Raw genomic sequence first — 13,499 nt, 5'->3', positions numbered from 1 at the left:
AACTCCCATACAAGGGAGGTAGTCTCTCATAGTAGAGAGAGAGGCTCTCATAGTATAGAGCTACTCATAGAAAGTGTTCAAGTAGAAATTAACTGCTGTATCCTTTTCTTTCTTTATTAAAATGGTTAGGTGAAGTCGAGGACATAACCAATATAAAACTGGTGTGCTCCTCATGGTTATTGTCCATTAGCTGATTTAGTATGAGCAATGAAGTGGTGACAAGGGAATATCTGTTTGCGAGAGCAAATGTCTTCGTGATCTATTGTACTTTCTTTCCAGAATAATGAGAGCCTTATGGTGTTCTTTAGGATATCTCCGATCAAGCATCAATACAATCAACTCTCTACCTCAGATCCTTCCTTTGTTTTTTTTTTTTTTTTTTTTGGGTCTTTCTTTCAAGAAATGATTGAAATACCATGTATTTTACGCTAATATGGAGGTGGATGTTCACTAGACACGGCAAGTACATAAATCTCATTGTAGGTTTTTGGGACTTATTTAGACATCATTAATTTACTTACTAAATGTTCCTTGAAATATAAATCAATTTCGTTAATACAAATAACAGCCATGTAATCAGATCTTCCTGGTATATTTGGTGATCTGCGATCCAATGATTGCTTAATTTTAGTCTCTTTAAAAATGAAATTTACCTTTATTACAGACCCAAAAAAAAAAAATCAACATGTGGACTAATGAGCCGGGAGTTGCGTTCAGAATCTCAAAGGAAAGGGTCCACCTTTTGCGTATCGATATCAGTTAGTAAGCTAGGCAAACAGAGAATTTATTTATGAAGCTTGTAAGCATGAACCCTAATCCGCCTATTGCCTTGCCTGTCAATTAAGTATACAATGTTGCTGTCAAACAAGAATGGCATAATTGTGCAACTTATATTGCTGCAACTTGATGAATGGACATCAGTCGAAATTGTAGAATCAAGATCATCCTACTGGAAGCACAAGGTTAAAGAAGCTGCTCAAATGTAGCACACTTCTTCCAGAATATACACAATCCTATATAGTTGTGATAATGGAGATGAAAAAGTGAATAACGAAAAAATGAGCAGTTTGAGAATCGCATTTTTGCTGGGGTTTTCATGAATTACATCTTATCACATTTTTGTTGGGGTTTTAATGAATTACATCTTACTGATATCTTCTTAGAATCCTAAGTTGTACCCCTGACATTCTTCCTCGAGACACTTGGAAGCTGTGATTCTAGGTCCTTGCTTTTGTTTCTACGATGTTTGGGATGGTGCTGTTGCTGCTGCTGTTGCATCTGCATTTGCTGCTGCCTCTGCATGTGGTAGAGATTTTGCAGCCTCCCAAGTTCTCTCTCTAACATCTCTTGCTCCACTACACCAATTACCATGAGAAGCATTAGTTTGTACAGAAGATTTGAAAAAGTTCTACCCCATATAAAACCAGAAATTTGGCTTTTGAGTCAGGATTTAGATAATGCTAAGCAATCTTTAATTCCAAATAAGCATTTTCGAAGCACTAGTGGTGATTTATTGTGATTTGAAAAGCACGATGAATGCAACAAAATGGTCAATTTCATTAACAAATCGTGAACCTCAGCGTAAATTTCAAGTGTTATCAGACTTTTGTAACTAACACAAGTCAGGGAAATGAGACACTACTGTAAAATAATAAGCATGATCAATTTCCACCAGATTAAAACATATTAACAGGCTTCAAGCTATTGCTTTTCTTTTCAGTACACTAGACCTCTAAATCCAAGAGCAGACATGTGTAATGCCTAGTTGAAGAACTTGAAACATACTTTGCTTTATGAGCTGCTCCTGCGATAAACTATCTAACCGTTGCTTCAGGGCCTTGTTTTCCATGGTCAATATGAGATTCTGATGATCTAGGAATTCCAGTTCAGCAGAAATTTCGGACCCCTCTGCCTGAAACGTGACAGAGATAGAAAATTACATTTCTTTCGTAATGAAAAGTAGGCTCAATGCAGGTGAAGCTTAAAGATTTCCTATCATGGAGCCTGCTTTTCAATTATTTAAAGATGGATTACCTGGAGAAGTTGAACAGTTCTTTCAAGCTGAGATATGTACTGAAGCTTCCTGACCCTTGACCGATGAGCAGATTGCCTGCAACATGTCTCTCTTCCATCACTCGACATTATTAACAAATAAATCAGAAGGCAGAATCAGGAAATGTGAAGTGATATGCAGATATTCAAATTGCAGAGAAGCATTGAAGATTGCGTACTGTTTAGCACGCTTTGCTTCTGTTTTTGAAACAGAAGGCTTGGGGGACAAGGAGCTAATTCCTTCATTCGACCCCTCAGATGTTTGTGTACTAATTTCCTCCTCTTGCTTTTCAGCTGATCTAGACACTGCTATATGTGGATCCTGCTAAAGGAAAAAAAGTCGATTTGCATTTATGTTTCAAGAAACTCAACCATTTCTGTTAATTAGATATCAAAAGCTAGTCAGTGGTTACAGTAGCTTGTAAACCTTTAATTTCTCAACCAGTGAGCTAGGTTTGCTCTCAAACAGCTTTGAGTCCTTGTTGCGCCCAATGTTCTGTCTGATTGACAAGGCTTTACTAGTTAAGTTCCTGTGACTAGGTTCCTCCCTCAAGTCTAGATCTTCAACTGCTTCTCCTAAATATGCGAAAGTGTCACTTGTTGAGCGTCGATGACCTCTTTGCATCAGGCCATCCGGCTCATTTAGGAGATCGTCAAGCCAAAAGGGCTGTTCCTCTATAAAAAAGTCAGACGCCCAACGCGGTGGTTGGTGACCTGATACCTCTGTGGACTCTGCACTTGCTTTTAATCCTACCAAGGAAGACTCGCTACAGGATGGCAAAATCTGAGGAAAAACTACAGAAGAGCCAGCTATTGTCCGCCTGCCTGTGTATGTAGAAGTTTTGGAATTCGGTAAGCAGTTTGAGCTTTCCATTTTTTTGGTAGGTGAGCCTGTCGAGAATTTTTACACATACAGGTAAGTATATAGGAGGTTGTATGAATTGCAAACCATTTTACTGGAAGCATTTAAATGAGGCAAAAACTACATAGGATAATCTGACAAACAGATGAAAGCGAAGTGATACAAATGATTTCACTTACATGCAAATGCAGTACAAAGGAACCATCCTTATTGTTGTAAATCAGATTCCAAATATATGTAACAGGCTGATATAGACTTGTCAACAATAGCATTTCAACAAGGCTTTAACTATATATCGACCACAACACAGTCCGCAGTAAAGGAATTTTTTCTATTGGATTCAGATTCATCCTTATGATCTGTGATTTGCCTTGACAACTTGTAGATTGACAAGTGTAGATATGAAATCCTTGTCGAAATTTGATCATTTAGTTTGATATTACATGGCAAATTCAAACAATACTTCTCAAATTAAGAACCACATTAAGTGACCGAAAAAAAAAAGAAAAAAAAGAAGAAGTAACACAGTCAAATTTCTATAATGCCTACAAATATGACTGACAGGTAATACCACATCAGCAGCAATATAGTTATAGTTTGGTGCACCATAATCTCATACCTCAGGTGAAGTTCTCATTCATATTGATAGTAGTTGATTACATTGAAGACCTTTTCCAAACAAGAACTAGAAACGAGAAACAAAACAGCAAACATTTAAGAACCAAAACACATCCTATGAAGCAAAGAACAACATGAGAATCAAATATTGCAGTTAATAGAGTACGAGGAAAAGAACACATGTAAAAGATGTAACAATCCAGTTAAGAATTAAAAAAGAGAAGAAAGATGACAAACATTTAATTAAGAACCACAATTCTTTCGAGGAAATAAAGAAAGCATAAGAATCAAATATTGCACTTAATAGAGTGCAAGAAAAGAACATATGTGAAAGATGTAACTGTCATAGTCATCCATCAATGCAAACAAACATACTTAGAATTGACACACAGCTAGTTCACTTGCGAAACCTTTTTTCTGGTCTACCAATAATTATTTCATTATTACAACGTAAATGGCCTTGTTCCCTTATTTTAGAATGTGGAATCAATTTCTCATTGCATCGTTCCCTCTTGTCCTCTTCAACCTTCTCAGAAGACGAACATTTTAGGCAAAAAGAGAAAAAAAAAAAAAACATACACACATAATACATTAGACTCAATGCATGAAGCAGAAGAAAGAAGATAAAAGTCAATGATATACCTACCTACAGCTTGGCTATTGCCTAGCAAGAAAGGTGGGAAAAGTAAAGACAAGGGGCTTCCTATTTACATCCTTATCACCCCACAATTGGGAAGTGCACGCTATCCTGATGGCCCAGGGATGAAGGAAAAGGGAGTATCCAAAAACAGGCATTGGAACTTGGAATATAACAGGGAAATTAGGCATCTTTCATCTTTTGTTGGAAGATAGGGAAATAAATGAGAAAAGGAGCGCAGTTTTCGTAGCCAGATTAAAAGTGTCCGTCAACTTTGCAGGTGAATAAGTCGAACCGCGTAGGCTCTGTGTCCGTCAACTTTGGCCTAGAAGTTATGCACATTGTACAAGTGTTTTGACCATTTATACACTACAATGTTCTGGTTCTAACTTGGAAGAAAAATTTGTCCATAAATAGTATGTGGTTAAAGAAATCATCCATGCTAAACATACCATAGACTGAACAATATTCGACGTTATAAAATATGTTGTAAGCTGAGCACAATTGGATGCGGTAATGGTTCAATGGATGGATATGTAAACTGATCCTCAAAAGGTTTAATTGATAGAGATATTAACTCTTTAGGATACACAAATTCTGCTTATATATCATACATCCAATCGTAATAATATATACACTATCAATATATAATAAGATTAACTCTTTGTTTTACGGATTACAGTCAAAACTTTTCTCTTTCTTTTTTTTTTTTTCTAAAGTCAAATACTGCCGTATAGTTCGATAGGTACAAAGGCTAATGAGGAAACCGTAACTTTCAGGTTTTTAAACATTTGTCAAACTTTTGAAGGGACCATCCTTGAAAAAAATGTAACCAATTTATGGCTATAAAAAAAGGGATAAAATGCATCATCAATCACCATACTTATTCAAATTTTCATTTAGTCCAGTGCAGTATTTTCCATGTTAGATGACTCCATAAACTCTTAAAAGTGTGTAATTGGGCTACTCCCTCTATTTTCTCAGTTAAAATTGACAAAATTTAAGGCATATTAGTGGCTGACTACATTTGCGTAGGCACTTTCATCACTTTGTAAATAAAAAATAGTATAGTGAGATAAATGAAATTTAAAATAAAATCAGTGATCATTGGTGTGCTTTTTAAATTTTTCTAAATTGAAGAAGAAAGAAAGTATAAAAAATTTCTTAGCAATCAGTAATTAAACAATGGATCATTGCATTCCAAAATCTTTTGAGAAAATAAGTACTTTATTAAGAAAATAACTTGACTTATAGAAAATAAAAAAGGAAAAATTTTTAAACAAATATTGCATTTACGAATAGGTAAAAAAAATCCAATATATTTCTTAGAAAACAAATCCAATAATTTATTTTCTAATAAGAAATATTTTCTTATTATTCTGTTTTTAACCTATGCACAAAGTACTTTAAACATTTTGTTATCTATCTTTCTAAAGTTTCTTTTGTGTTTTCTTTTATTTAAATTAAATCATTTTCATGATCACGTGCTTAAGTTCAGTCGCTCAAAATAATACACTTTTAAGAGTTTGGTGGTTCATTGACACGAAAAAAGTTTAGCAACTAATGGTGAGTTTTACCCTAAACAAACTTGGGTCATCCATCTCAAGAACTCTGGCTGAAAATGGTTGACGATTATCAATCGGTTCCTAATCACCCAAATAATGCTCTTTCATGAGACATGCTTATAGTCTCATTTGGACAATATTGACTTGTAGAGTACCTCGTTCATTCATCTTAATTTATCAAATACGTCAGATTTATCAAATGTATCAAATTTGGAAATCAACATTGTCTATGTCAATTATCTATGGAATGTAAAAAGTTTAAGACAAGTGAAACACAATGAACTGGTACTACAAATATCTGCAATTTAATAATATAAAGAGTAAATCTCATATACAATGACAGTGTATACACTATCACCATTTGATTCATGACATGTGTGCAAAAATTAAATTCAAATTTAAATTTTATATAGTTGTCATTCATCCAACGTTGATAGAGTATACACTGTCAGTGTAGGAAAGATTAATCCTAATAATAAATATATACAGGTAGCACGAGTCTAGGTATTTTTTATATTGTTGGCATCATTGTCTTCGCTTTTCTTATCCCCTTTATACTTTTTTTAATTGATTATTGATGTTAATTATATCATATTGTGCCCATATTAATCCATGATGATTAAAGCTTGCTTTATCATATCATATTGGTTAAGAAGAAAATAAGGAATAATGAGAAGACAAAATGTTAATTGATGAATACGTCCACCAAATTATATCATATTGATTGACAAAAAAAATAGAATAGTATGAATACTTCAAAAATACTTTTAATTGAAAATATCTAAGTACTGAAATTGACAATATTCATTTTGTCCAAACTTTTAATTGCGATTAAAAAAATAGTCTTCTTTCAAAATTCTATTTGTATTACTATACCTTTTCTCTCATCATCTGACTTCTTAAATGTCATAAACTATAACAGAGTTACAAAAATGTTGCTTGCATGCAAAGTTTAGTTCCTTCTTAAAATTGTCCAAAATTTTGATTCTGAAATTAGTCTTTTAAGAAGTGCCTTGGTGGAAAAGGAGGAATCATTGCTTGATTTCCAATGAAAAAATTTTACCAAACCATCAAGTTGAGGTTGTGAGGCATCAAAACTTGCTTAATATATAACGCATGAAAATTGGAATAACAATATTCATATTGGTTGAGAAGAAAAGATGACTTGGGAAAAAAGAAGACCAAAAGTTATAACAACAAACATTTTATACGATACTCAATATATTTTAATTAGGGTAGCAAGTGCTAAAGTGAAAATTTCCTTCTAAAGTTTATTTTACCTGAACTATGGTAGTAATAAATTTGGACCATGGTATCAAAAGTTTGAATTTGACCATTTTGCATCTAAGACTCTGCTTATCTATCTTGTATATATAGGGTGCTATTTTATGTTAATTATATTATTCTACTTAAGTGGAAGATCAAAATGGTACAATATAGACATACAACAATATTAAGTGAAATTGAGAGAAGTAAGAAAAATAACCTTCAAATTAATTTTTATAGTCTTAGCACTTACTTTACTAGATGAAATGATCATACCATTTGATTGTATTAGTATGAGACACAAAAAATTAAGTACCATGTTGGAAGTAAAAAGAATAGAAGTATATAAAAGCACTTCATGATGTGGCCTAAAACAATGTACTTATAATATAGTTTTTTATAACTATTTCAATACCTATAACTATTCATGCAATTTGAATATAACCTAAAAGAATCTGCATGGTGCAAGAAAATGATAAATCATTTTCCTAGTTATGATTTAGGTTATTTTTAGAGCACTTATCTTTTGCATTTTATATTTCCTTTATGTCGATTTTCCTTCTTCCACTAGAACTTCCTACATCGATATTGTCAAGACCAATTGAACCTTTTTAGCTAGGCATTAAATTAATGCAAAATATTGAACAATGCTTATTATGTTTTGTAAATATTCCTAAAGGATTCAAAATATTAAATATGCATCACTAACATATTGCAATTGTTTTATAATTTTCATTTTATTTTTCAAATATAATTAAATAAAATAATCAAACTCTATGTATCTTGCATGTGTAATTGAAGCTATTTGATGATATTCTTATATTACCAAATGTACTGTACATATGTTACACGTGTCTTTAAAGTTATTCGTACTGCACATATGTTACATGCTTGAACATTTAATATTAGTATATTAATAGCATGATTAGATCCAATTTGGAGAAGTAAAATATGTATCCTAACTTAATAGACAAAAGACTATTACATTTGTTTTGAGAAACTTGGAGATTGTTAATCCTATTTATTTACATTTGTGAAATTATTGTGTCAGGTTGAATAGCATTTAGAGTGTTACTTTGTATGTTGTACGTACTGGCGGAGTCATGAGTTGAAATTTCAAAAGGCAAAACTAGTAAAGTTGCATATTTAAAAGGAGGTTTCTTATATTTATATAAAAAAATTAGGGAGGCAAAAACTAATTTTTCCAAGGATATGAGTGAAAATATTTAATATTGTTAGTTGATGTAAAAGAATTTTTAAAATCTTGAGAGGGCAAAGTCTATTTTTGCAAGGTTGTAAGTAAAAATATATAATTTTTTAAGGTGACATATAAAAATTTGTAAAATCTTAGGGGATGGCTATCCACCACTCTCTATTACTTCCATTAGTGGATGCACATTTACCTGTTGAGGGGCTCATTATGGTGCAACAAATTATAAATACACCCAATGTTGCATGTATGCGATAGCTATACAATCAAATGGGTAGAAATAAATCAACATATGTGTAAATTTATATACTTGGAAAAGACCGTACTTGCACAACAATATAAAAAAATCTCCTTAAAACAAAAACTAAAAAGATCAGAATTTCAAAAATCAACTGTAAAAGAAAAACATGGCATGCAACCAAGAAAGGGACAAAAAGAATATTTGATTGGCTGTTAAATAATTGCAATTGACAATCTATTTATTTTCTTAAGTGTTCTATATGCCAAAATCCTATTTACATATAGGCTAGTTTAACAACCCCATGCTAAACCAAGGACAAAAAAAAAAAATTTGTAATTCATTGCTATTATTGTCTCATTAAGTAAATAATCAAAAGTTGATTGCAAAATATGATAGAAAAGGTGAGAAATTGTGAACGTAAAACTTAAAATGTTCTATATATTAACTAAGTGCTTTCTAAACATATACACCAAACAAGATACTATGGTCTTTCATAATTGATATGCAATGAAGAAATTGCTATCTATTCATTCCTTTTTATTTTTTTCATGCATTATGTTATTGTATTTTATTTTCCTTTTGCGTTATAGAGTACATCATTAGAGAATAAGTTAAAAAAAAAAACTAAGTTACTTTTTAGAATTCAAAATAGATTTTACCTAATTGTTGAAATTTCAAATCCAGAAAAATAAAGCAATTATGAAGGCTTACAAATATTGACATGATAACCAAGTTTGTTTCAATCTTAACGTAAACTTGCCAATTCAAACAATAATTTTATTCAATTTAACTAAAAAATATTTCTTATACAACTTAAAATTTGAGTATCATACACACACACATATACATACACGCACATATAACATACATGCATACTATGTTGAAAAAGCCATTTTGTAGAAAATTGCATATATTTATTAAATTAACATATATGACCAAATTTATGCATGGAATTCAATCACTTTAGCTATCTCACTCAAAATTTGCATGTTGCATTTAGGAAAAAATTTAGTGGATTCGTTCGCTCATTGATACAATATGTGTATCTATATTTCAATTCATGGAAATTAACTCTAATATATATATATGATTAACCTAGTTCTGACAATCATGCTGCAAAATTAACTTAAGTTTTAGAAAAGGATAAAGCTAGGATCATGCAATTCTGACAATTTGAAATAGTTGAAAATCCATCTTGTACTGCATGAGGATGGCTTAAGAAACAATTGCACGAGATATGGTAGGCTGCATTTGTATATTTTGGTAAAGTAATAATTAATTGAGCTAGCACTCTCCTTATCACCAATGTTAAACTTCCATATTGATTTTCCAGATACTTTGAAATTAGGCAAACAAAACAACTAACATATTAAAAAAGGAAAGTACTTAATCAAAGAGAACCACAGAATATACTTTTCTTTCTAATTCTTGTATGTACTGAATCTTTTCAATATAATTGTGTGTGTGTAGCATTCAAACCAATATTTTTCACTATTTGTCAATGAAAACAACTGTAAAAGTTGATAGAGGCAACTTGCGTTGCTTACATTTTAAAGTGAGTTGTTCAAGTTTCACTTCTCTTATTGTCTGCATTTAAGGCTTTCCGTTAAAGAGTTTCTGAAAAATCAGATCCTTGAGAATATAAAATTCCTACTTTTTTGCACCATTAAAAAGCTAACAAATGTTGCAAAATTTGATTGTTGGACAGTAACATGTACCAAGTGGAAGCCTTCACTTATAGAGGGATCTAATTTAGTATGTTGATGTTAGTTTAAAAAAAGATATGTTGATAGTTTTTCTTTTAAAATTTGTGTAAATAAGAGGTCATGGCCGCCTTAATTGGATGTCAAGTGAATAGCAAACAATAGCACTAACTTCAAGAAAGCAAAAAACACTTTCTACTGCCACCCCAAACTATTGAAACAAACTAGTTGAAGGTGTTTGACAGGTTTTTAATTTTTTTTTTACCTTCCCTTGTTCCCTCATTCCCTCCCTACCCCAAACTTGCTAGTTAGGATTGTACCTTGGTCTATTGGATGGAAGTTTAACTTCCTAGCCTCTAACCGCACAACTAGTGGTCTATTTGTTAGCTTTATTCACTCTTATATTGAAAAGGTTTATCATATCTACTACATACAATCAAGCAAGAGAATACTCACTATGACCCCCTAAGCATTAAAATTTACAAAAGTTAAATGACCTGGCATCACCACACCTTAATAAAATATTGCTAAGTTGTAAACCTAATTGATTCATGACGATTGCAAATATCCAAGAATAATTTGCTAGTGTCATAGTTTGTAATTTTTTATTCTCTTTTTAACTTAACGTCACAATTAACATAAAGGGTAATAGGAAAAAGCTGTAAGGCAAGAACAAAAATTGCATTTTTCTTTTATTTCACATTGCTTGTTTTACATGCCTAAAATATCAAATAAGTATGTATTTAGTAAAAGAAAAACATGTATATATCTTGTGTTTCCTGTATTTAAAAAAAACAGGCATGTACTTAACCTTGTGTTTCCTTTATGATAGAAAAAACAATGCCTATTATGAAGTTTTACTTACCTCGTCTATATTTGATATTAACATTTCATTTTGACTTTTGGTTTCTCCAAAACATCCCTATTATTTATACCAAAAAAAATAAAAGAAAAGAAAGAAAAGAAACAGAATTAAAAATTACTTTGGTTTCTCCAAAATCGGTGGTGCATCTTTGTTTAAGGTAGATGTTACAAACAAATTTGTATTTCTTATTATTGTTAATTTAAAAAATTCATCCTACAAAATTGTCGTTCTACTGTATCTATAAAGAAATTTACCTCAATCAAGGTTAAGTTCTAATTTGAAGACAACTTTCTTTTCACAATCTTATTCAATTCAAAAAGTTGCCCTTTGATGATTTCCATTGAACTCTTCTTCAACAAGGAAGCTTTATTCAAATAAAATCTAATTCAGCGATAAAACCTAAAATTTTTCAACTATCATAATTATTTGCCAGTCAATTTCTAAAAGCATACAACAAAATTGTCTTTCTACTATATCTATGAGGAAATTTACTTTAATCAAGGTTAAGTTCTAATATGAAAGCAACTATCTTTTCACGATCTAATTTATTGCACAAAGTTGCCCTTTAATGATTTCCATTAAACTTTTCCTAAGAAGGAAAAGTTATTTAAATGAATTTTAATTTAGTAATAAAATCTAAAAGTTTTTGGAAAAAAATGACTATTTGTTAGTAAATTTTTTTTCTATGAGGAAATTTATGTCACTGATATAGTATTTTTAAAATACACCCTCAATGTTTGTATTGTGTGAAAAAATTCAACAATAGTTGAAAGTTCATTCATATTTTGAAAATATAAGATAAGAGAATCATTAAATTACTTGTCTAAAATATGTTGACATTCTCGTTATATAAGAGTTAAGAGTATATAGAAGATGGATTTAGTGTAAATGCAACATTATCACCTTATATCTTCAAATCTTGCCATCATTATAATTAGAACAATGAATTGATGAAATTATTATCTAGCAATAATGCATACCTAGGTGGAAAATAAGATAATTACTGTTAATTTCTTATGGACATTATTTCAACTTAATCTTTGGTTTAGTTTATTTTCTTGTTAGAAATGAGAAAAAGACCTTTTTGGTCCCTTATCTTTAAAGTGATAACTAATTGGTCTGCCATGTATCACCATCTATTAATTTAGCCTCTCATCTCCACAAAATAAAGCCAACGCAGGACTTTTAATGCAAAATTAAAGGACATTGACGAAATACAGCTTTTGCACTATACCATTATTTTAGCTCATAGCCAATTTGGTCCATTATGCATTATCACCAACCAATTTATCATCATCACCACAAAACAAAGTCAAAGAAGGACTTCTAACACAAAATTTTGTGCACGACATATGCATTGTCAAAACACAAGTGAAAATTCCATATACTCTGATTTCCAATTTTGTTGATTTTTCTCTTTCAATTTCTCCAAATCTCTAATTAGAGCCCTAAATTCATCAACATCTATCCAATGCTTGAAATACAAAGATTATGTGTCTTGTAATTATTGAAGCAAATTAACAAAAATTTCTGGATATGCAAAGAATATAGCAACAATTAATCATGCGATTAATGAGTTGTGATTTTTAGGATTGTCTAGATTAAGGAAATTTGTGTGTAGTCTCATGATAATAGTACAATAGTAGAATGCCTATATTTATAGGCTTCTAGCGAATGAATCAAGATATCTAGTATAATGAATCTAAATCAAACTCTACAAGATAATATTCCAATTCATGCTAGTTAATTTAATGTCTAATACAATAAATAATTTGGCACACATTAAGAGAGGACTTAAATACTATTTTTTTGGAAAAGTACAATTAATTTGGAAAAGTATATAAATTCAGAAGGTGCTATAATTGTGATTATGTGTATTCATATGGTAGGTTAGATGTATTAACGATTGTCTTACAATAAATCTAGACTAATTCTATAAGGTAATTGATACTAACTGGTACAACGCAATTATTTACACTGATAGTGGTTTTGGTAGAAAGTGCAAAAAAGAATATGAGAAGTGAAGGAAAAGCACCAAAAATTCTTGCCACAAGCAAAAAGAAAAAGATCATGTGTGGTGACAGCAATTGCAAATCTTTGAAAAACAGTGTTTTTCTACAAATTGCTGTAGACTTTATTTAATATCTATTTGGTCTTTTATTTCCACAAAGTAGTATTTGTATGACAAGTATTGACAAAAATTTTTAAGTTTAGGATTCTAATTAGAGACTTGGAAAAACTGGAAAACGGAGATTGACCAAATCGGGAATTAGGGATTTTGCGATTTTATTTTTGCTTCTATTTTTTATTACCAATATAGATAATATGCATGAATCAACTCCTCTATCTTTAATTTTTCATTAAAAGTCATAAATTTAATTTATTTTATAATGATAAATAAAATTTTAAATTGATAGGTGCTAACATGTGAAGAACCAAGTTGGTCACAATCCCAAAGATAAGGGATCATAACAATTATT

The 13,499-nt window shown here is 31.0% G+C and overlaps 1 protein-coding gene across 1 annotated transcript; it reads right to left on the bottom strand.

Moving 5' to 3' along the window:
- Positions 1 to 852: 852 nt before the first annotated feature.
- LOC113713916 (uncharacterized protein At4g06598-like) lies at positions 853 to 4,396 on the bottom strand. Its single transcript, XM_072069737.1, has 6 exons — positions 4,179 to 4,396; positions 2,480 to 2,943; positions 2,232 to 2,374; positions 2,035 to 2,110; positions 1,786 to 1,912; positions 853 to 1,355 (listed from the first exon to the last, which is right to left on the bottom strand). The coding sequence occupies exons 2-6, from the start codon at positions 2,924 to 2,926 to the stop codon at positions 1,168 to 1,170; spliced, it is 981 nt and encodes a 326-aa protein (XP_071925838.1). The 5' UTR covers positions 2,927 to 2,943; positions 4,179 to 4,396; the 3' UTR covers positions 853 to 1,167.
- Between the last annotated feature and the right edge of the window lie 9,103 nt (positions 4,397 to 13,499).

The sequence above is a fragment of the Coffea arabica genome, chromosome 10c (assembly GCF_036785885.1).
Source record: "Coffea arabica cultivar ET-39 chromosome 10c, Coffea Arabica ET-39 HiFi, whole genome shotgun sequence".
NCBI classification, from domain to species: Eukaryota; Viridiplantae; Streptophyta; class Magnoliopsida; order Gentianales; family Rubiaceae; genus Coffea; species Coffea arabica.
This window is presented reverse-complemented; position numbering and strand designations above follow the sequence as displayed.